At 37.9% G+C, this 25,469-nt stretch overlaps 1 protein-coding gene across 1 annotated transcript; it reads left to right on the plus strand.

Moving 5' to 3' along the window:
* The first annotated feature begins 1,839 nt into the window (after nt 1-1,839).
* kpna4 (karyopherin alpha 4 (importin alpha 3)) lies at nt 1,840-24,635 on the plus strand. The gene is made up of 17 exons (XM_055646358.1): nt 1,840-2,118; nt 9,826-9,870; nt 11,329-11,418; nt 12,415-12,444; nt 12,523-12,575; nt 13,499-13,594; nt 13,756-13,841; nt 14,308-14,394; nt 15,304-15,473; nt 15,570-15,614; nt 16,608-16,739; nt 17,870-17,998; nt 18,705-18,809; nt 19,150-19,221; nt 19,406-19,568; nt 21,325-21,419; nt 22,625-24,635. The coding sequence occupies exons 1-17, from the start codon at nt 2,059-2,061 to the stop codon at nt 22,721-22,723; spliced, it is 1,557 nt and encodes a 518-aa protein (XP_055502333.1). The 5' UTR covers nt 1,840-2,058; the 3' UTR covers nt 22,724-24,635.
* Nucleotides 24,636-25,469: the final 834 nt, after the last annotated feature.

The raw sequence follows: 25,469 nt of genomic DNA on the forward strand, positions 1-25,469 counted from the left end.
ATTCGACTGGACTTCCGTCCTCGGAAGTTTAAAAAAAAAATTGCGGGACAATTTAATCCCTGGATTAAAATAAAAATGCTACTTCTAACGCCCTCAACGGGACGGATCTCACGGAGTGGACAAAACATGGGGTAAGTCGTTTATTTTACATATAAACTTGCTTCTTAGGGTGACTTTACTCAAAATCTCCTTGGCGAAAATGTGATTTTGGCCCAATTAAACCGGCAGTGTTTTTCATGCCGATATGGGGTTGAAATTCACTGCAACCGCAACGTTCCAATCAATCGCGTTCCACAAAAACCCACTCGCAAGATGATTTAAATGCCCATTAATTTACGGGAATTAAACATTAAATTCCTTCCATTTGGCCTATAAGTTCATGACAATAAGATTTAAAAATCATGTTATATTGTGAATTCTTGTGTTAATGTTATTTGGACACTAAGGGTATTTAAAAATGTTAACCTTTTCTTAAGAAATGGATGGATGTTTAGATCTAGTAATTGAATTTTGTAATTAGCTACAATTAGGTAACTAACTAATTATATGCTTTAATTTCATGTCATCCAAGTAAGATTGTTTAATATTTGTTCCAGAATGCTTCAATATATAACTGAAAATTTCATTCAGCATTTTTAAGAAAGTTATGGGCTTTTGACTGTCCTCGATCCCAGCTTTTGTGTTAGGTCAATGGAAAAGCACTAGGGAACAAGATGCTAATTTCAGAGTGTGAAAATGGCCATAACCTTTTTTAATACTAAAGATATGAACGTGAATTAGGTGTCAAATTAAACGTCTTTTTATGCTTTACCTGATGGGATAAATTGCAGACTAGATTTTTTAAATCTCAAAATTTTGTAACATTGCTAAGTTAAGTCAATGGAAAAGCAATAGGGAACAAGATGCTAATTTCATAGTATGAAAATGTCTATAACTTTTTTAAATACTAAAGATATGAAAGTGAATTAGGTGTCAAATTAAACTTATTTTTTATGCTTTATCTGATGGCATAAATTGCAGACTTCATTTTTTAAATCTCAAAATATAACATTGCTACAGGTACAGTGAAATTCTTTGCTTTGCACTCCCAAGACGTGCAGGTTTGTAGGTTAGGTGTTCAAGAAGGAACTGCAGATGGCTGCTGGAAAATCGAAGGTACACAAAAATGCTGGAGAAACTCAGCGGGTGCAGCAGCATCTATGGAGCGAAGGAAATAGGCAACGTTTCGGGCCGAAACCCTTCTTCAGGCTTGAAATTGCACATTTAGTTGCACTCACTCTGGCAGCAACTGACTCACGACACGACATGGCGGCGGGACGAGCACGCAGTTGCCGGGGAGGCTCTGAGGCGGGGTGGGGGTGGGGCTGGGAGGCCGAGCCGCAGCGCCCCCTCCCGGCCGGGATGACTGGTCGCACCCACTCCTCAGCGCCTAAAGGCACCGGGCGGGCTCGGCGCTGAGCTAAGCTGAGCCGAGGCGGGGTGGGGCTGGGAGGCCGAGCCGCAGCCCCCTCCCGGCCGGGATGACTGGTCGCACCCACTCCTCAGCGCCTAAAGGCACCGGGCGGGCTCGGCGCTGAGCTAAGCTGAGCCGAGGCGGGGTGGGGCTGGGAGGCCGAGCCGCAGCGCCCCCTCCCGGCCGGGATGACTGGTCGCACCCACTCCTCAGCGCCTAAAGGCACCGGGCGGGCTCGGCGCTGAGCTAAGCTGAGCCGAGGCGGGGTGGGGCTGGGAGACCGCGCCGCAGCGCCCCCTCCCGGCTAGGATGACCTCATAGTCCCCGCCCCGCGACGTCACCGGGCGGGCGCGACCCAATCAGCGGCGGCCTTACTGCGAGTTGTCGTCTGTGGCGAGAGCGAGGCCGAGCGTTTTACCGGCATTTTGCCTCATTCCTCAGACGGCGAAGTAGGGAGGAGAAGAGAGGGGAGAGAGAAAGAGGCGGCTGCTGCCGGGGAGCCAGCGGTCGTCCCGGCCTTTTATTTAATCGTTAGCGATCGCGAGGAGCCGCGGTTAGTTTTCCCTCCCCTCCCCCCCCACCCTGTCCCTCGCAGGCGTTCGGCGATGGCGGACAACGACAAGCAGCGGTTGAAGAATTTCAAGAACAAAGGGCGGGATTTGGAGGTGAAGGAGGGTTTTTTTTCCTTCTTATTGTTCCTTCTTGTGGTATTTTTGTTGCGGTGCCGCCGTGATATCCGTAACAATCCGTGAGTAATCCGAGAGCCGGGGCCTGCCTCTGAGGCCTAAAGGAGCCGCCAGGCGTGAGTGAGCAAAGGCACGTTCACAAGCCCGAAGATATGTCAAAAAAGTGTCCCCATTTGCTTCTTAGCCAACAAACCCTTGCTATCTCCATTTACGTCACCATTTCACAGTAATCTGAAAGTTTTGACACATTTTCCCGAAGCTTTATTCAAATAACTCTTCTTCAGTGCATGTTAATGGTCGGCGGGCACGGTGGATACTTAAAAAATATATATCTGCTGGTGAGTCATATTTGACACAAGTAACGCATTTTATAAATGCGAGCCAAATTGTAGAGTGAACACCCCCAAGGCCAACTTAATTCCCACTCGGATGCTTAAACTATTTCAAGTATAAAATGGAACGAAGCTCGGGCGTGTAAATTCTCAGCTAAACATGTTCAGCTCAAAGAATATTATCGCTTGTGGAAAGTGAAACTGATTGTAAGGCAATCTAACTGTAGACTTTATGAACATGTGGAATATTCTGTATAAATGTGAGAATATAAAGTACCTAAAGGACTAATTGATAAACTTTAACGCGTTTAAGTACCGTCACATAGTTAATATATGTGCAAATAATGCAGTAGTACTTTGATCTGTGTTTTGAGATGAGATTTAAGTCTTAATCATGTTCATGTTTGAACAACCAAGTCATGTTGACAATTGAAGAATGTATTCTGTAATGTGTTTAGTTGGGACTTAAGTGCTGCCACATACAACGTTCATGTATGTAGCAAATTATCGAATTGGTTCCTTGCAAAAACAGGTATACCAGGAGCAATATCCTGGCAGTGTTAGATGTTACAAGGATTCTGATTTTAGAATGGTTTCATCCTTTTCATTTTCCATTAGCACATATAGGCCAATTAATATAATTGTCATTAAAGTTTTTAAGCTATGTACTCTTCGAATTTTCACTTTGAGAGGATGACATCTGATGTAAGTAAAATGTGAATAGTTGCCATGTAAGTTATTATAAACAATAACATTTTTCTACCTTGAATGTTTTTAAACTTAATTGTTGAGGACTAATAACCTGATACTGCACTGTTGTTGAGCTAATGTAGAAAGCATTATTTTTGTAAAAGGAATGTTTTTAATTTTAACTGAAAAATAATGTTATTTTTGATCACAATAGAAGCATTAGACTGTGTCTGGAAACTTAGAACTCTAAGTTCTGAACTTTCCACAGTAAAACATTTTGGTGGTATAGATTTTAGAGGGATGTACTCTCAAACTTTACAGCTCCTCTCTTGCAGATAAGAAAGTAGGTTTCTATTTCACTGATGCCAATGGACATGTAAATGAGTTAAACTATTTTACAACAGTTCATGCTCATAAGATATTGAGGGGAAAATGCCAATTATTATTACACAGCATTTAACTGTGTAACCTGCTACTGGAACCACAGGACGATGATGGACGATGATGATTAATGTTCCTTGAAACACAACTTGTATTTGCCTTAGTTTGTGAAATACTCAGTTGTTTCTCAAACTAAAGTAAACACAAGTTGTATTTGTTGAAATAATGATCCTCTGGTTGAGTATGCAGGGTGTTTCAACTAGTGGGTCACCACAATAAAACAACTTGGAATAATAGTATGGCACTTTTAATAGGGTACAAACCCTCAAGGTGTATCACAGGATTGTAATTGGAGAAAAATGAATGAGTAAAAGAAAACGATCTAATGAGAAGGCTAATGACTTAAAGCCTAATCACAAAGGTAGTTTTCAGGACAAAAATGGTGGGTGGAAGCACTATCAGAATTTTATATTGTAGAATATTAATAGGATGCTCTACTGAACTCTTAGTATGTGAGAATATAAGACGTGGGACACTTAGAGGCTTTTTGGGCAGAGAAAGTTACAGAAGAAGGGAAATAATGTAATATAGATGAGAAATTGAAGCATTGGTGGACAGGGATGAACTGGGAAGATGGGTGATTGTTTAATGTGCACAGCTGTACATTTCATTGCACATTCGGCTTGTGAATCCGGGAAGCTCATTTCATACAGGCAATGAATGGCAAAAGACTTGATAAAACATTTTTTTCAACTTTATACATCATCATGGAGAATTCATTTTAAACTAATGGGTAATTCGGTAGGTTTAGGGTAACCAGTTTATCTGGGTCTAAAAGAAATTGTAATAAAAACTGAAAATGATTGAAATTCTCAGCAGGTCGAGTTGAAGTTTTAGTTTGACTCGTCAGAACTGAAATATTAACTTTGTTTCTCTATCCACAAAGGCTGACACCTGCTAGGTACTGTATTGTGGCTGTTTGGGTTGCAGAAACATTGCCTAACAGTGGTCACAAATCACTATCCAAAAATTGGAGTTGTAGAATAAAATTTGCTCTCACCAAATTTATGTTTAAAAGAGTAAATAAATTGAATTTTTTAATAACATGAGTTTCTTGACATGCATGCAGATGATGTGACTTTAAGTGATTGAAAGTCACGATATGTTTGATTTATTTTTAATAGGAACACATCTCCACCCCAACCCAGGTATTGTGGGAATCACCTGAATTCCCAGCATTTGTAGGTTTTCTAAAATATAGTGCTTTGTCAACTTTTGCTGTCACCAGATCGTATTAAAGTTTACATTGTGCTGTGGTACTTAAGTAATACAAATCTCAGATATGCTGTGTTATCTTGATGTTGGGAATGTAATCATTACATTAAATCAGTTTGTTTTACTATTACATTTGGAGATGATGAATAACTCCATGAGTAATTGTATCATCCAAATGTAGAGTTGATGATGAGGTGGCTGGCATTACAGACCATCGTTAACATTATGCATTGGTCCTTTGTGGATAATTCAATTTTAACTAATAGGCATATTACTAGTGGGGGTCTAAAATAAAATAAAACTGGAGATACTCAGCAAATTGGACAACATCTCTGTCCAGAAAATTAAGTCCCTTTATTTGGAACTTCAGAAAATAAACTTAAGCCAAAGATTTCCTTGAGAGATCAGATGATTTGGCAGTTGAGTAGTCATCTTGTATATTTATTTAAGCAGTGGGCATGTTTCTACTTAGAATATCCAATGTTTATAATAGTCATTAATGTTCGTTGCAAGTTGTGGTTGGGGGGGCAAACAATGACATGTACTTGATTCTGCTTTTGGGTATGTTTAGAGTCAATCCCAATACAGTTGTCTAATTCATACCATATGTGTTTGAATGAAACTGCTGTTATATTATATTTTTTAAATTCTGTGTTTCGGTAACTAAATTGGGTTCTTCAAAACAACATTTTAGTTAAACCTAGTCAAATACTTAACCCCATTAAGATGGAATAATCAATTCTGTAAATAAAGTGTTGAGGTGATTACCATGATCTTGGGTGCGTTTTAATTAATGCTGAATTTAATTGTTGACAAACCTAACTGAAGAATGTGTACATGTGTCAAGATTCCATTGGTGTCTTAAGGTCAGTTATGATTTAAATGGGAAATTTCATCTTCTCAAAATTACTAACTGATCCTGCTGATTGGTATTCTTTCCCATCTTTCTAACTTCACTTATAAGTGGAGGAAATATTGGAATGAGAAGAATATAAATTGCAGAGTATGCCATATTTTGAAAAATGTCAGTTGATCTAAATATTCCATATTTCAAGTTTTATAAACTTTTTCCAATTAGTCTTTTAACTAACGCACTGCACAATGACCACAGTTTCTGATTGAGGTTGACAAAAGGGCCTTTAATGTTCAGTTAAATGTTGTTTAAAAATTAGTACTCTGATCCCTGGGTTAAGTGAGGATTTCATTCTTAAGAACTGTAAACTCAATTTTCCATAACTTTGAAAGGAAAAATTTCTCCCCGAGATAGAATTAAAAATCTTTATCCTCCGTGGCTTTTGGGGACTGGTTAACAAAGAGTATACAAAGAAGGCATTGGCATTTTATATGGGTGATCTCTGCGTTGTTCTGGGTAAAGTTTTGCACTGCATGAGAGCAGAGTCTGGGAGAATCTGCATAAAGTCGGGTCTTCATTAGGACCGAGATGAGAAAAACATTTTTTACACAGAGTGGTGAATCTCTGGAATTCTCTGCCACAGAAGGTAGTTGAGGCCAGTTCGTTGGCTATATTTAAGAGGGAGTTAGATGTGGCCCTTGTGGCTAATGGGATCAGGGGGTACGGAGAGAAGGCAAGTACAGGATACTGAGTTGAATGATCAGCCATGATCATATTGAATGGCGGTGCAGGCACGAAGGGCCGAATGGCCTACTCCACCTATTTTCTATGTTTCTGTAGTCTGGGCATCCCTTGTGTATTGTATTTGTCTTATGGGGATAAATATGATGTTGTAGTTGCAATTTCTAAGATTAAGTTAAAAGTTACAGAAGGAACAATGTTCAATTTTGTGAAAGTAATAAATATAGGAGAAATTAGTATTCTGGTATTCTGCCAATCGTTAGTCCATCATGGGAGCATTATATGGTAGACAATAGGCCGTATTATCTTTCTACTCTTGGCCGGAAATATTTCTCTAATGCTAATGTAAACAAGGAAGGCAAGGAAAATAAAACCTTAAATTAGGCCATGGCTTTTCGTAATTGGCTGAAACAAAGAGTAGTTCCTTTAATGGATTATCAGTGCCTGTCATGGGATGTAAATATGTGGTTGTGGACCATGCTTCCATTTAAGTACTAAATGTTTGTACTTTTTGAATGTTCAATGCTAAATTATCGTGCTGATTTCTGTTTAGCATCTTGTGATATGGTTGGGGAAGCACCTTGTAGCAATGCGGGCCACTGGAGGTGTGGGGAGGGAAGGAAGGTGGAAGACAATACAAAGGCATGCATGGTTGAATGATGGATTTCGTAACAAGCAAAGGAGGTTGCTAGAACTTGTGGATGACGAAAGTTGTGCTTGGAAGATATTGGTGTTAGAACATGGGCTGATATGAATATTGTTTAAACATTTAAATTCAGAGAAGTACCAGGGATGGGCTTGCAGTTGAATTACCAACTTGTGTTCAACAAAATTGGTGAGCTGAAGAATGGGCAGATAACATTGCAGTTCAAGGAGCAAAAAGGAGCCCAAGCATTACTTGGATTTGCTTTTCCAATTATTGCTGTCAATGAGAGAGAACTAAAATTGGAAAAGAGAAATATATTGGCAAAGTTGGAATATTGTTAAATTAGAAATGACCTCGCCTGATATCATAAAACTACATGGGGTTGGGGTAGTGTTAAGTAAGTTGGCATTGGAAATAGAAGTGGTTGAATATAACGTTTTCTAAATCACAGTCATCGTTCTGTACGTACAAATGGATTTAGTTCTATCACTTACAATTTTCTCGAATCATAGACTTGCATTTGGGGAAACTCCTACTTAAAATATGACCGCACCTGTCATGCAGTGACATGTCAAGACAATTACATAGAAAGATTTGTTTGCATATCTTTGGAATGAAAAGCTAACAGGAATGCTGATTTTAATACTTAGAAACATAGAAAATAGGTGCAGGAGGAGGCCATTCGGTCCTTTAAGTCACCACCACCATTCATGGCTGATCGTCCATAATCAGTAATCCGTGCTTGCCTTCTCCCCATACCCCTTGATTTTGCTAGCCCTAAGAGCTCTAACTAACTCTTTTAAATTCATTCAGTGAATTGGCCTCCACTGCCTTCTGTGGCAGAGAATTTCACTGCTTCACAATACTGGAATGCTCTCTTATCTCTGGAATACATGGACTATTTTTAACACCTCAGGATATTGGAGGGGTATCTCCATCACTGTTTTCACAGTCATCAATTCCATTGGCAGGAAAATTGAACCAGCATAGGCATTCTGCCCCCAGACAACATGCTCTGCATCATTTCTATACCTGTAACAGGCACAGTACTCCTGGTGTGAGATCACCTGGAGGATAGTAAAAATGTGTAAGCTTTTCAAAAACGTTCTTAAAGATTGTGACATTCTCAGAAATTCAAGGCAATTGGTAACCTGTATCTGATCATAATGGAGCATGAACATTCGGGCAAACAAGGACAACTGCTTTTCCTCTTCACGCAAAAGGGAAAATGCTGGAAGGAGCACACTATCTCTTCTATTAAACAGAATGTATTGCTCATGGAGGGTCTGCAGGTATCATATCCTCAGAATCGGTGGCATAAAGTCATCCTGGCCCCTCATCAAGACTCCTTGGATAGCATATTCCAAACCCAAGACCTCTGTCTAGGAGGACAAGGACAGCAAAAACATGGGATCACCACTACATAGAAGTTGTCCTCCAAGCTGCACACCATCATGACCTGGAAATACATTGCTGTTCCTTTGCTGCCACTTAGTCAAAATCCTGGAATGCTCCCCCTAACAGCAATTGTGGATATATTCACACCTCGAGGACTTCAGCGGTTAAGGAAGATGGCTCATCACAACCTTCTCAAGGGCTATCAGAGTTGGGTAATTAAAAGCTGGTTCAGCCTATAAAGCCCACATCCTTTGAAAAACTGTTCTTCAAAAAAGTGCTGGCAAAGGAGTTGCTTGATACAGATCTGTGTGAACAAACAAAGACTGTTTTACCAAACATTTGCACTCTATCTGCTGGGCATGCTGGAGCTACCAGTTGCAGGACATTATGTATTTTGCAACACCTACTGTTTGAGTAGTCTATAACCCAGTGGAATCAACAATGAATTCTATAATTTCAGGAAATCCTTTTAGTCTATCGTCCTTACTTATTACAGTCCACCATTTGCAGCACCTTCTTCAGTTATCACTTCCGGCTTTCGTCTCCATTCTCCTCTTGGCCATCTGACTCAACTGACCAGCTATCTCCCTTTCCTCCAGTCTTGAAGAAGGGTGCTGAACTAAAACTTTGTCCATCCACTTCCTGCTTGACCCTCTGAGTTCCTCTAGCAGATTTCTTTAACGTATTGTAGTTTTGCGATATCCTTGCAATACTTATTCCCAGTGGAAGATGTTTTGACTCAATAAGCTATGTCATTACAAGCAAAATGCTTTATAGAATTATTTGTTTGGTATTGATTTTGATAGATCAGTATGAATGTGAATTGATTGGTTGCATTGTGAAGCAAGTCATTCTCTTATTTGGAAGATGAGTATTAAACTGCATTAGAAAATCTTACGACTTTTATGAATGTCTTGCATTTCTGGGATCTGCTTCCGATTTCAAGTCATTATTAGTTAAGCTCTGTGTTACGGACTTTGGAAACCCTCTGCCCTCGTGGTCCCCATGCCGCATCTAATAATTTAGACAGAGTGGGTTTGTTGATAACACCGTTAGCAGCAAACAGTCTTGTTTAAATTGTCCTGTACAGAGTATTTTTAGTTTTCTTCCACTGGGACCAAAACCTGGGGCATTCAGATATGCTTTAGTCAGGACCGCATGTGTGACTCATTTAACACACGCCAATTAAAGAAATATCCATTAGTTTTATTGCTTTGTGGTTACAAATGGCTCTTTGCCATTCAGATTAATACTTGAACACTTATTTTCATTTAGTGATCATAATGCTGTGTAAATACATGATTAAAATAAGATTGGTTTGTTATGTAGTTGATGAAAATAATTAATATTAAATGTTTTATTTCCCTTAGTCTATGAGAAGACAAAGAAATGAGGTGGTTGTAGAACTAAGAAAGGTAAGAATTCCTATTCAAACAGTTACAAAATAAAAATAAACTTCACCACTAACTTCCATCCGGCACTCAAAAACACCTGGACCATTTCCGGCACTTCCCTACCATTCCTGGACCTCACTATCTCCATCGCAGGTGATAGACTTCTGATGGACATCCACTATAAACCTACTGACTCCCATGGCTATCTGGACTACACTTCTTCCACCCTGCTTCCTGTAAGGACTCCATCCCCCTACTCCCAATTCCTCCGTCTACACCGCATCTGCTCCCAGGATGACGCGTTCCACACCAGGGCATCTGAAATGTCCTCATTCTTCAGGGACGGGGGTTCCCCTCCTTCAACATAGATGAGGCTCGCACCAGGGTCTGTTTCATACCCCGCAACATTGCTCTCTCTCCCCATCCCCCCCACTTGCAACAAGGGCAGTCCCCCCTAGTCCTTACCTTTCACCCCACCAACCATCACATACAACAAATAATCCTCTGTCAGTTTTGCCACCTCCAGCGTGACCCCACCACTCGCAACATCTTCCCATCTCCCCCCATGTCTGCCTTCCGCAAAGACTGCTCCCTCCGTAACTCCCTTGTCAATTCTTCCCTTCCCTCCCATACCACCCCCTCCCCAGGCACTTTCTGTTGCAACCGCAAGAGATGCAACACTTGTCTCTTTACCTCCCCCCTCGACTCCATCCAAGGACCCAAGCAGTCGTTCCAGGTGCGACAGAGGTTCACCTGCATCTCCTCCAACCTCATCTATTGCATCCGCTGCTCTAGATGTCAGCTACTCCAGTGAGACCAAGCGGAGGCTGGGCGATTGCTTCGCCGAACACCTCCGCAATAACCAACCTGACCTCCCGGTGGCTCAGCACTTCAACTCCCCCTCCCATTCCCCATCCGACCTCTCTGTCCTGGGTCTCCTCCATGGCTAGAGCGAGCAACACCGGAAATTGGAGGAACAGCACCTCGTATTCCGCTTGGGGAGTCTGCATCCTGGGGGCATGAACATTGAATTCTCCCAATTTAGCCCTTGCTGTCTCCTCCCCTTCCTGAGCCCTCGGGTTGTCTCCTCCCATCCTTCAGCCCTCGGGCTCCTCCTCCTCCTTTTTCCTTTCTTCTCCCCGCCACCCCCATCAGTCTGAAGAAGGGTTTTGGCCCGAAACGCTGCCTATTTCCTTCGCTCCATAGATGCTGCTGCACCCGCTGAGTTTCTCCAGCATTTATGTGTACCTAAAAATAAATAACAGTTGAGTTTCTGTTGATTGTTTTCAAAGTAGTTATAAAAGTGACGGCCATAAATTACATGGTCAAGATAACATAGAATATTAATCTTGCTTGCTATTTTTCATTACTATATAAGTTGGTATTACATACAAATAAGATCTTAATTTTTGTTTGAATTTAACATTACAATTGAAGCCCCCTACTTCCTAACTGAACAAATTATTTCTATTCTTACAGAATAAGAGGGATGAACATTTATTAAAGAGAAGAAATGTACCTCAAGAAGATGCTTGCGAAGACTCTGACCTTGATGGTGACATCAGAGTGGTAAATACATTCACTATTGTATAAATACAATAGCATTTGATGCTCTAATATTAATGCTGGTAATAACTGAATGCTGGTAATAATTGAACACTTCTCCCAAACCTTTCTCTTTGGAAACAATATTTTTATTATTGCCCACTTTGGGTCAGTTGATCAGTTTTAGAAGTAACTAAACTAAGTCTGACCCGTTGGGCCCTGTACCCCTGCGCAATAATCCACCACTCATCCTGTGGTAGAATGAATGCACTTATTAGCACATTCAAAATAGAGAGCAGAATGAATTATTGTGCTCAGAATTATTTTTAATAGAATATTTGTACTGTCAATGGAACAATATTCCTACCTAACACTCTACTGGCAATTGTATTTAATTTTATTTCTGAATTTATGTAACAATATTTACAATAAAACAGTGTTTTAATTAGTAGCAAATTTTTCATGGGAATAATGTCACGATTAAACAGCTTGACATTGGGGACATTTTTATAATTAACATCAATATTGCTCATTTAATTTAAAGCCGCATTTAAATTTAATAATGCTAATGACAAACAAGGGTGCCATCGTCTAGTTTTGACAGTGAGGTAAATCTTTGCTCTTTGGTTCAGTTCCCCAAAACGTGTATATTATTCCATTTATTGGGCCCTTGGGTGATGCACTAGTTTCGTCAGTGCCTGTTGGTGAAGTTACACACTTGATTGTAAGCTGCTGGGTTCTCAAAATTTATTTGGGGAGCACTTCAGCTACCAGCCTTTATTCCTTACTTTAATGCATCCTCCAGGCAGAATGTGTCCATTTCATTCTGTACATTTAAATAATGTAGAGCTTTTCTAATTTTATAATTGATTTGAATCTTTTTCCATATGCTTATTATATGGCAAATTAAATGTTTGCTAAATCAGTTTGTGAAGCAGTTTGTTTCATATAATTCTTGGTATCTTAACTGCAGTAACCTTTTAATGTGCTTAAAAACGAACATTTTTGTTTACTTTGCAGCAAAATACATCGCTGGAAGCAATTGTTCAGGTAACTAAGTTGGATTGTATTTTAAGTTTATTTTGTGATAACTAAGTCTGTACTAACTGTGATAATGTTGTCAAACAGAATGCTTCCAGTGACAACCAGGGGCTTCAGCTCAGTGCAGTACAAGCTGCTAGGTGAGAATTTCACTTTCTAAACGTAGTAACATATGATAGTTCAAAATACAAATAACTTGCATCCCTGGAAAAAGTGCGGGTTCATTTTTCATTTGAATTTCTTTACTATTTGTTACAAAGATTGTGTGGATTGGAGAATAGAATGCAAGTGCCAACGATTTATTACTTTATTTGCTTGGCAATCATTGAATGAGCATATTTTTTTTCCATTTAATCATTGGTAAGGGTATCACACACAAGTCTATTACTTAGCGATCATTCTACTTGTGAGGAGAAGCGAAATCATCACTAGCGGTCAAGGTATCCTATTTCATTGTGAGCTGAGGTTTATGACCACATACTCTTCATCACAAATCTTTCACCTGGATAACATTTTTGACATCGTCTCAGCTTGATTGCTCTTTAATTGACCTCATTCATTTTTGTGCTTTTTAAGACATGATGGTTGCTTTGTTCTCCTGGGTAAATAGCAACATTACACTCTGCATAAATATCACCCTGATTTCTGCTAACCATGAACCAGCATGTAATGTTCAACTTGGACATCATCCTCTGCATTAGTTGATTAAACATGGCTCCTGGCTTATGATGCTCTTGCAATTTTAACCTTTATTTTTATGTCTTTTCATCACTTCCTTTAACTTTGCAAGCCTTACAATCGTCAGAACTCGATACATCATCAGTTTGTGTCCTTTGATTTACGGATGCAGCTATACAATCGTGACACCTTTGTATCTGCTGTGATATTCATTTGTACAACTCCTCAACACCATTTTGCCTTGTGTTACTCATTTATTTAGTAAAGGTCTCACTTGCCTGACTTGATGTATTTTGTTTGATATTGCACTTGAATGTACAGTGGGATGTAATAACGCACTTTGAAGGTGCTGCTAAAGTAAACACCATGTTTTTTTTTCCAACAGGAAGTTGTTATCAAGTGATCGCAATCCACCAATAGATGATTTAATAAATTCTGGTATTTTACCAATTCTTGTGCATTGTCTAGAACGAGATGACAAGTGAGTTTCCAATGTGACTACTTTTTTAATTTAAATTAGAATTAAATGTTTTGAACATTTATGTAGTTAAAAAAAAAAAAGCAAAACAGCTTTTCTCCCAATGCCAGATAAAACAATATGAAATGACTTGCATTATTAGTAATTTGCAGTGTTTTCTTTAGTCCTTCATTGCAGTTTGAAGCGGCATGGGCTTTGACCAATATTGCTTCTGGCACCTCAGAACAAACACAGGCTGTGGTTAAATCAAGTGAGTGTTGCTGCTTTTTTTCCCCCTTGAACATTGATTAATTTTTTTTTTTACTGCTTAATTTTTCTTTTATAATTTCACTGTTCATAAAATAAAATTGCAGAAATGTTTAATTCTATAAGCCTACAGTTTAAAGATTATATATTTAATTTGGAATATTATGGACATTTTTATTTTGCATGCAGTTTGTGCTTGATGTGGTGGTCTTAAATGGAGTGCCCTCCATAATGTTTGGGGCAAAGACCCATCATTTATTTATTTGCCTCTGTACTCCATAATTTGAGATTTGTAACAAAAAAATCACGTGGTTAAGGTGCACATTGTCAGATTTTAATAAAGACCATTTTTATACATTTTGATTTCACGATGTAGAAATTACATCTGTGTTTGTACACAGCTGGCTAGCCTCTCGTGTACTGAAATGCACATTTTACTAAATCTTGATTCACTTTATTTTGCTTGTTAGATGCTGTTCCTCTGTTTTTAAGACTGCTACACTCTCCACATCAGAATGTGTGTGAACAAGCGGTTTGGGCTTTAGGAAACATCATAGGTATGTTTTGTTGCTTTGAATTATTTATTTTGATTCTTGCAGAATTTTTCTTGAATTATTAGTAGATATTATAACTGATCATGCAGCGTTTCATCTGTATATGACTTTTTTTTGTCTGTGGCCCTTTCTGTGACACTTGTAGGTGGACAAAAGCTTTAAAAAAACAAACAAAAAAAAACTAGACCATGGCATTGCTTTAAAATGTTTACATTTTTAATTTAAATTTTGCAGTATTATGTTGTGATCCACAGTTGTACCAGAAATAACTCTATAGAGATTTGTGTTGGGGTATTTTACTTTTAAGAAGCATGAATATAATGTGGATGCCATGTTTCAAGGGTGTATCTGGAATGGCTTGTGAATGTTTTATGTTTCAAGTGCATCCACGGTATTTTGGTGTAATACAGGCGCCTCTCGTTTTATGTGTTCATTTAATACTGCAGCATGATTTGCTTCCTGGTATTTTTGGAATAAGGTGCTCAAATTTACTTTTGCCCGCATGTCGCAAATATGTTTAATATACATGTTTTTGAATTATGGGGTGCTTTTCAAATGCGAGGTGCCTGTACTCAGTGCTGCATTGTCAGAACTGTTGTACTCAACAGAAGTGTTAAATCACTGCCATCCACATATTAAGGTGAATGTGGGAGGTGGGATGTAAAACAGGTTTTAAAATATTAGCCAACATTTCATTATTCAATTAGCATTGAAGCTGATGAACTGCTTATTCATCTCATTGCTCTAAGTGCAAACAGGGTGCTATTTGCTATCAAATTCAATTCTGCACATCAACAAAAATGAAGATATAAATGTGTCTTTTCTCTGAAACATGCTGCTGCATTTAGATGTGAATTGAGATTTGTCTAATAAAACTGAAATTCATCTATATTCCTTAATTCTTGCAAACAGGGGATGGGCCTCAATGCAGAGATTATGTCATTAGCCTTGGAGTTGTGAAGCCCTTGCTATCTTTCATTAGCCCATCTATCCCCATTACCTTTCTTCGAAATGTCACTTGGGTGATGGTCAATCTCTGCCGTCACAAGGATCCGCCCCCACCAATGGAAACAATTCAGGAGGTATGTTTAGCTTTGATTTTTCATGATTTAAAATGCATGTGCTGCATCTTTAGAAAGATAAAATTGATACTAACTTTGATTAAACTGTCTTCTTAGATTCTTCCAGCCTTGTGTGTGCTCATCCACCACACAGATGTCAATGTAAGTATTGTCCCAAATTCAAGAGCGTAGCTTGTACACATTTTTTGAAAAACTTCCACATCTTCATGCTACTCTCTTTGGTAATATCAAGAAAATTTCCCGACACTTCGAAAGCGGATTGTGGCAGTGTGGTTTTTTTTGGGGGAGGTTTTTTCCCCTCCCTATCTTCATTTCTCCAATTGTGGTTGCTTTCTTTGTTCACCTTTAGCTGTTAGTCATTCTCTGCACCTTGAACTTTGGTATTCATTCTGCTTCCCACCAAAAAACGTCTTGAATTACTTTGTTTTGATACCTGTATTTTCTGTCACTCGCTTTGTATTCCATTCGTTATTCTCCTAGGTAGAGACTCAAAGCATTATAGCACCGTTCATGTCCTTTATACACTGATTTCTATTTCCTCCAGAAGTTTTTACAATCCAACTATTTTTGTTAAGAGTTTAGACAAATTAAAGGATTAAGATTTCCTTTTCTCTTTCCCATGCCCACTTATTTCTCCATCTTGCTCTCCCATCTCTGTTATCTCTTTCACCTCCCACATCTCTTAAACTCTGCCAGCAACTATCCTTTCCCATTCCTCCCCTTGTCTGCTGGTTTAATTGCTTGCCTTTTGTTTAGAAGCAATTGTCGTCAACGCTTTTGTTAATGAACAAAACACCCGCGAGATAGGAATTTACCTGCTGCTTGTAGAGAATGTTTTCATGAAACTATAGGATTTTTATATAATCTAATGGGGAAAAATAGGTACAAAGTGTATCTGAAGCATTATGTTTGGTTATTTCATAATGCAAACAAACTGTATGATAGGGATCATGTTCATAATTATATATTTCTGTTGTAATTGTTTCTGCTTTAAATATTTGGTATGTTAAAGTGATGTAAGGAGATTTATTGGATGTAGTTTAGCACATTTTTTCTTTATGTTCAATTATGAAATAGGTTTTGGTTGAAGGTCTGATATTACTTGGATATTTCAATGTTTGTTGTTAACTTCAGATTTTAGTAGACACTGTTTGGGCCCTATCCTACCTAACAGATGCAGGAAATGAGCAGATTCAGATGGTTATTGACTCTGGAATTGTCCCTCATTTGGTGCCCCTTCTCAGCCATCAGGAAGTCAAAGTTCAGGTGAGAATTTATCCTCCAGATTTTAAATTCAATCTTAAATTTTCAAATGTTTGCAATGTTATGTATCTAAACTTTAGAGATGATAAAATGTAATGTTATACAAAATGAAATGGACAATTTAAATCTGGGACCATGTTCTAGCACATTTATGTTAGGTCAGTACTTGGAATTAGTATTTTAGTAGCTCCTGTCTAGGATGTTTTGAGTTATTTTCAAATCTAAATAAAATCCAGGTAGAATTGAGGGTTGTGCTGAAGATTGCTGGATTTTTAGTGTAACAATAGTTGCCCATTTTATTTTGTGCCTTCTGTGACTCAAATGTCGTATGGCACATAATACGTCACAGATTGGCGTTATACCCAGTGGGTTGTTCAAATTCTGTCCAATTTTATGGGTACAATTGCACCAGTAATAAAAAATGCAATATTCACTTCCCAGTAATAACATTTTTCATGTTCTAATACGTTTAACCTAAAGTTTAAATAATCACAGTCGTGGAATAAAGCCATGTAACTTTAATTGTCCACTGGTTTCAGGTCGTGTGTACTGAGGCAGAATAAACCAATTGATTAAAAATAAGATGCTCAGTCGGTTAAATGGTTCATGGCAATTCTTGCTTTAGTCATAAATCAATTATGATCAATGACCCTGTTTCATTGTACTGATTTGTGAGAAATTCAATGTTTAGTTTAATATTAATGAGTTTGTTGTAGACTTTGAATACAACTTCAGAACTGGCACATTATACAAATTATCCTCGGGGGGTGGGGGGGGGGGGAATTTGCTAAGTAAACAGAATATCGATGTGTCATTTAAGTCCGACCTAAAAATTTGGTATGCTTGTAGTTCTCATCTCATGTACCAAGATACATTAAGATGTGTCCATTTTGCCTTGAATGCCTGAATGAAATTAACTTGTTTTTAAATTGAGTACTATTGATAAGATAACATTGCTAGTGAATTCGGGCAGCTATTTGCTTTAATGGCTGGGTACTGTATTTATGTAAATTTGTTTGTGGACATCTAGAATTGCCCAGAGAAATGTAAAATTGTCCTATGGTGTTAAAGAAAATGGCATTGTAACATTGTAGGCATTTTTGTAATTTAACAAATAACCAATATTTGTCTAGACTGCAGCTTTGCGAGCCGTGGGAAATATTGTAACTGGTACTGATGAGCAGACACAAGTAGTCCTGAACTGTGAAGCTCTTTCTCATTTCCCAGGATTGCTAACGCATCCTAAAGAAAAAATCAATAAGGTATGGAAATTTAGAATTATTTTCTGCCTCTTGCAGCCACGGGTCTTATGATTTTTGTTCCACGGTTTAAAACATATTTGATAACAATTGAAGATTCTGTTGGAAGTTATGAGATGCTAATTGCTGGCACTGTTTGTCTTGTGACTGGAATGTTTTTAATATGGGTATCTCAATGGTACGGTACAAATATTTTGATTGTTATGTAGAAAATTTCTATTCTAATATTTTATTTGGTAAATTGCCTGGTGTAATATAATGAAGCATTAGAAGAAAAAAAACGCGCGAGTCTGTTTTGGGGTTGGCCGGCACTATTGGTCTGATTTCATTGGTGAACATCAGTGCTGAAACTGAAGTGCATCTGAAGGCAATCACATCCCGTTTAAGAGGCTTTATCGTGTGAATGTGCTGATTAAGCCTCAATGTCCATTTGTCAGCTATGGTATGCCAGAATTGTTGATATGATGACATTGTTTTGTCTGAACTGATCCAACAGAGCTAGCATCAAAATTAAAAATACTTTCTCGTATAATCTTGAATATAGGTTTTTGGTAGTTTTGTAGGTACTCTGTGTAATGATTCTGTTAGTATGCTTAAAATAAAAGATTGTCTCGACATTTCAAAATGAACGGAATTGCTAAATGTTATTCGGAAATAAATACTAAATGTGCTAATACTTGACTTTCGTTCTGCCAACCAATCAATACAGGAGGCAGTCTGGTTCTTATCGAACATCACAGCTGGGAACCAGCAGCAAGTACAAGCAGTGATAGACGCAAATCTTGTGCCTATGATTATACACCTCTTGGATAAGGTGAGAGGATGCACTTGATTTTAAAATTCCACTTATTTAATGTCTTTAATGTTAAGTTTTTTCAAACTGCTTTATAAAGTGTAATTTTGTAGAAGAACCTGTTCAATTTGGTGTACAAATAATTTTAGATTTGCTTCCATTTCAAAACGAGTGAATCAGATATGTAATGGCCGTATACAATATTACCAATGTAATAATAGTTTATAAAAAACAATTCTATGAATAATAGTCCTAGATGCATTGGATTATAAAATAATTCCATGGTTTCTGGAAAGTTGTCAGTTGAGCTTCATTACTCCACAGTGGATACAATTCAAGCCTTTCTGTTCCTCTTCCTTAGGGTGACTTTGGTACTCAGAAAGAAGCTGCTTGGGCAATAAGTAATCTAACTATCAGTGGCAGGAAAGAGCAGGTGGGTAAAACTACTCGAGTTCAAATAAAACATGCTTGTTAAACCAGAATAAGTTCATTATTTTTAAAATCTTGTGTTGTCTAGAAGTCTTAGTTTGCAATTTTATCGGAATTTGTAAATGTTTTGTCATTACTGTTTTGTAAAAGATGCATGATGTGAAACTAACTAAGTTATTTTTCATTAGGTTGCATACCTGATCCAACAAAAAGTAGTCCCTCCATTCTGTAACCTGTTAACAGTGAAAGACTCGCAGGTGGTACAAGTGGTATTGGATGGGTTAAGTAATATCCTCAAGATGGCAGATGATGAGGCAGAAACAATAGCTAGTCTGATTGAAGAATGCGGTGGTAAGACTGACATAATCCTCTAATCAAGTCTGCTATGCAAGCATAAATAAATCCAGAATGTCCAGACAGAGCTATTTCCGTCAATTATGTTCTGTGTTACAGTGGATGAGAAACCAATTGAGGGAGAGGGGTATTTCTGTGTTGATTAAAAAACAAATTGGCAACTGATAGACTGGTTTGTATCTGGATAATACTAAATAGAATATATGGACTGTATTATTCTTTGATAGGTTAATCTCCAATCAAATTGCACATTGTTCGTTAACCTCTGTTAAATCATTGCTTCAAGTTCTAAATGTAACTTTTAAACCCTGTTTTACATCATTTGGTCACGGAAAGCAAGAAGTCGTGGTTCTTGTGGCCACAGGTGAATGATTCTAACTAGTTGAGATAATTTTGAATGGTGAAAGCCTCGCAGGGGATACATGCTTTTAAATGTTATTTAATCAATGCCTTAAAAGTGGCTATGTTAGACAGCAATTGAACACTAAAACTCATTACTAATAATGCAAAGAGAATCTTGTGTGAAAATACTGTGCATGACATTAGGAATATGCCTTATTATTTAGGATTAAAATAGTTTAATGAAGCTAAATTATTCCCTTCCAGCTGGTGTCTGTAATAAAATAGCCTTGCTGAAGTAGCTGGGCCCAGCAGTAACACCATGTTGCATATTGCCTTTAATTTTGCCCATTGTTATCTTGCCTCTGGTGCTCAGATTCCTGAATATAATCCCGGCTTGCATTGTTGACAGAAATCTGATTATAAAATGGAAGGAAGGTATGGGGGAAATTCAACAGCAAGGTCCACCTAACCATTTGCAAACTAGAGAGCGAAGCATCTATGGATGGTAACATGACTAGTTACGGACAGCAACCAGCATGATGTTGAGGAAAGATTATTTTGAGTGATGGTCTTTGGGCATGAAAGCTCTGCATGTTTATTTGGTTTATTCTTTAATAATAGACATATGGCGAGGTTCAGAGTAGTGGAAATATGTTAATTAACTGGGAAATTAATTGAAGTACTGAGATACTGGAGTAAATTGATATATGCCATATCATGTAATGGATCATGGATGGGTTTACGACATTGGCACTTAAAAGCATTTTCATTTGTAAAGTTCCAAATTATTTTTAGTCATTAAGGGGATGTGCCAATGAATTTATCAAAAAAGTTGAACAAATACGATAAATTAGATAATCTATTGTGATGATATTGGCGATTGAATAAACATCTGGGAGAGCAGAAACGCTTTTTTAAAATAAAAGCCACTCTATATTTTGTACAATTTAAAAGAGCCATGAGGGTTTGGGATTATGTTTCCGCCAAAAGTCAGGAGCTCTAACAAGGCAGTATTGAAGTTTCAGTTGCGATTGTGCTTGAGACTGGAGAAAGGCTGGAAACGTGCATTTTCTAACCCATTGAAAGCCTTGGAATTAAAAAAAAAAAGATGTTTTTTGCAGTGTAGTCACCAGAATGCTTTGCAGGTAGAAGTTGTTTGTTGCATTTAATTCCTTTTTTTTTTGGCTTCATAAGATTGGCATATGTTATAATTTATAAAAGAGGTGGGGTTTGCATGATATTTCTGGATATTGGTGTGTAGCCTGTAATTTGTTTGTCACATGCTGCATGACTAGTCCAAAAATTCAAATCTTGTAGCTGTTGCTATCCTTGGAGGTAATCATAAAATTGCCCCCTTTAATAATACGTAACTGTTGAAAATGACAAATGTACGACTATCTTTTCTCTTTAGGTTTAGAAAAGATTGAACAGTTACAACACCATGAAAATGAGGACATCTATAAATTGGCATATGAGATCATTGATCAGTATTTCTCAACAGATGATGTAAGTTGACGGAACACCACATACTAAACGAGTCATCTAGTCCACAGATCGTTTCCAATATTAAGATGTTGTATATTGCTCTCTATTAGTATTTATAATTTTGGCATGGTGAGTGTTTTGTCATGATTTACTATATGCAAGCATCTTTACTTGAAATCTCTTTTTGAGTATTCATTGGAATGAACAATATCAACAAACCTCATCAGAATTAATCAAGATAAAATTAACACTGTGTAGATCTCTTGAGGAAAATAGCACTCTTGGGGTGGAAAGTTTACAAACAATGATACTCAGTGGAGGCTCTTTGATGACAGAGTGGTGCAGTAATGAATGTTGCTGCCTTGTAGCTCCAGAGATTGTGTGCTGTCTCTGGAAGTGTGCCGGTTTTCCCTAGGTGGAAACTGATTGCATAGTAATTTCCGAATGTGGTTTTAGATGGTAGTTGAGTACCATGGGGAAAGAACTTGGTAAAGCATGACAAATTGGAGAACTGTTGGAACAGCTAACATAGTTGAGGTGTCTGGATGGTCTCAACTCTTATCATTAAAGTTTATTGTGGGTACTGGTTTCATATCCCATGGAGTTGAAGTTAGCCTGTTGGATATCCTAATTGCCAGATTACTGTGTCATCTATATTTTAATCCCATCACATTAGCCAATAGTCAACTGTTTTCATCAGGTGGTGAGTATATGGAATGAGCTGCCAGGGGTGACAATTAAGACAGGTATCATAACATTTAAAAGACTCTTGGAAAGGTACATGGATAGGAAAGATTTAGAGGGTGTGGGTCAAATGTGAGCAAATGGGATTGGCTTGGATGTGGCATTTTGTTTGCCATGGACAAGTTGGGATCAAAGACCTATTTCCATGCTATATGATTATGATCTCAGTATCTCAAATATCCTTAAGTGCCACATGCCCTCTCCGATAAATGGAATTTCAGAGATGAATGATGAATTATATTTATTTTCAGCTTTCTTGCCCAATGAAAACTTTCTTTGAGAGATCTGCATGTCATTAATTTTACCAGGTTATTCTCGTGAGGGGATGTTGCTCTTCAATCCAGTGAATAATTGAATGCAATCATGCAGAATACTTGCTGCTTTGTATTCTTTAGCTTTAAGCATGCTTGCAGTTTCCTCTCCCATCATCTAATTTTTGTTTTCTGCTGTCTTAGATTTATTTTTTCTCTTTTCCTTTTAAGATTGATGAAGATCCTGCCTTGGTTCCCGAAGCAATTCAAGGTGGGACATTTGGGTTCAATTCATCTACCAATGTTCCAGCAGAAGGCTTCCAATTCTAGAAAGGTGTAATTCCTGGAGCAAGTGAAGTAATGCAGCACTAAAGGAAGGTTTAATCGATCATGCTTGGCTCATATGGGGTCCACTGCTGCATTAAATCGGAGAGCTGTTTTGCAGATTGCGTTTGGTATCCGAGAAAAGCCCAAATGAAGTCAAGCTGGCGAGTGGGTGCGAGTGCGCGTGAGAATGGTAAATTGTTATAAAATTTCACAGTGAATGCTATTTAGATTGTTTAAAGAAAGGGGGCTGAAAGTCAAAGAGAGGTCAATGTCTACAAAGTAACTAAACCAAGATCAAATTCAGTTATCTAAAATTAGAAGAATGAAGCACTTAAGATACTTCAAACTTCATAAACCAAGAAAGGGACATCGACCAAGTCAGAAGACCGAGTCAAGGCCTTGCTATGAAGCACTGTGTGAATGGACCCACTGTATGAATGTCTGGACTCAGTGCTGTGGAGCCAGGTTCATTACTTGAAATCTTGGGCTCTGTATTCGCTCATGAAAATAAACTCCTCATCACGGAGTTGTGTGTGGAAGAGAGTAGTGTATGGGCGTGATGTTGTATGTGAACGCATGCAAACTTGATTGCCTTCAAGCGGCTAATGAAATAAACCCAGAAAAACACCAAAATGAGTTTGTTTTTATTAATATTTAACATACACTGGAGAAGTTAACCAATTTAGCAGCAGTGCATTGTATAATTTATCTGTAGCGATTTGGATTAAATCTTGCAGCATAAGTATTTTGCTTGTTTTATTTCCACCTTGGCTATTCTATTTTTTTAATGTTTATAAAACTTATGTACTTGTAGTTATGAATTGTTCCTCAATTACCAACTGCAACAGTTAAAATAAATGCTGTGAGTTGCTTTCCATATAAATCACGAATACAATAATAACGTAACAATTGTAATGGTAGTAAGCTGCTCACATGCACAATTTTTGCAGAGGAGAAAATAGAACATGTACATGCTCTGCTGCTTAATAAACTGAAAAGTTGCCATAATTTAAATCCAGGAAACTTCAAACACATGCAGTATTGTGAAGCCTATCAATGTTAGTCATAACTTAGATAAATGAAGTTGACTAAGAAAATCAAATGACATGCACCTATTAATTGAAGGCTATTTCTGATTTATTTTAGCTATTTTTAGTTAGTTCCTGTGTAGAATATAGCACAGAACCTTTTGGGGTAAATGCTGTTCATGAACATTTGTTTCATATTTTCCTGTAATTTTTCTTAATTAAAATATTTTGGTTGTGACTAGTTGGTGCTTATTTTCTGCTAAAGGGGGCCGTTGACAGAAGTGTGCGTAGGTCATCTAATCAGATGTAATATTGCCCTTTACATGTTTGATATTTTTAGATTCATTTTCAAAATTAGGTAAAGTAGCCATGAACCATCTGAGCCACTTTAAAAAGAGTATATATCAGCAGACTTGCTTACCAGCAATACAAGTGTAATCTAAGGTAGATGTTACCTTGTCAAGATTCACTAATACTAAATTTGGTCTAATGATTGATTAGTTGGTAAAATGCTTCCCCTCTTGGTAAAATGGCTCATTGTAGGATGTATATTGCCTTCATCCTTAAAGCACATGTTGCATGAACAAGTGTTACTGTATTTAAAACCTATGGTAATGGTCACTGACGAGAACCGTGAAAAATTACCCGATTCCTATTTTGTGTTTTAAAATTTTGGACTATTGTAGACTGGATTAATATGTAGTTGCGATTTATTTTGTAAATTAGCTGGTTTGTCCATTAAGCATTCATTGTCGTCCATGCAAGCGCTTTGAAAGCTGGGCAAAAAATTGAACAGGCAGAAAATTGGCTTGCTTTTACACTGTTTTCCATTAGATTGCAGGCTAACCTGTTTTAGAGAAAATAAACTTTGAAATGATTTTGTGTGGCATGATATTCCATTGTAATGTTTTGTTATATAGGAATGGACTTGGCTGAGTTGTTCAGTGTTGATATCTCCAAAAAGACATGCAAGTCTTCCAGTCACGATTATGTCTGCAAAACACTAAATTTCATCATACATTTTGATTCCTTCTGTTGTGTTCTGTCCTAAGGAATAGCTGAACACAATCCCCGCTGCATGTAGGGTTATTTGGAAGCCATAACGTACAAGTACTGCCCTATACGGGGTCCTAAACCTTCAACTTCTGTGTTCGTTTGGAGGTTGTTGCTGCCGAGCCAATTTTTTTTTAACATTTACTTACATTTACTTGGAAAATTTGTTGTTTAATGAAAACACAATATATTAAGCTATCTGCATCCAGACCTACCTTTTCCCTCCTGAAAAAAATCCTCAGACTTGAAAGTGGACAGTTTGGAATCACACCAACAAAGGGCCTGAATACTCTTACCACTTGCTTGGAATTTAAAACTACTGTAGAACTTGGTTTAACAGGTGTGCACTTGGTTCTCGGCACCAGACTTATATTTCTAAGATGAGTATGTCCAGGGCAAGGCCACAATTTCTCTCCTTAGTTGCCATGGTTCTGTGAGGTAATGGTAATGTTGTGGATAGTATACACTACAGCATCAACACCAATAAGAGTGAGCATTTATGGCAAAAAAAAGACACAATGTGTTGGATTAACTCAGGGTCAGAGTATAGGCAGGTGATGTTTTGGGTCAGGACACTTTTCTCCAGGGATGCTACCTGCCCAGCTGAGTTACTCCAGCACTTTTTTTTTGTAAGCAAGCAAATGCAGTTCTTTGTTTCTCCATTTGAG

Source organism: Leucoraja erinacea, chromosome 14 (assembly GCF_028641065.1).
Source record: "Leucoraja erinacea ecotype New England chromosome 14, Leri_hhj_1, whole genome shotgun sequence".
Classification (NCBI taxonomy): domain Eukaryota; kingdom Metazoa; phylum Chordata; class Chondrichthyes; order Rajiformes; family Rajidae; genus Leucoraja; species Leucoraja erinaceus.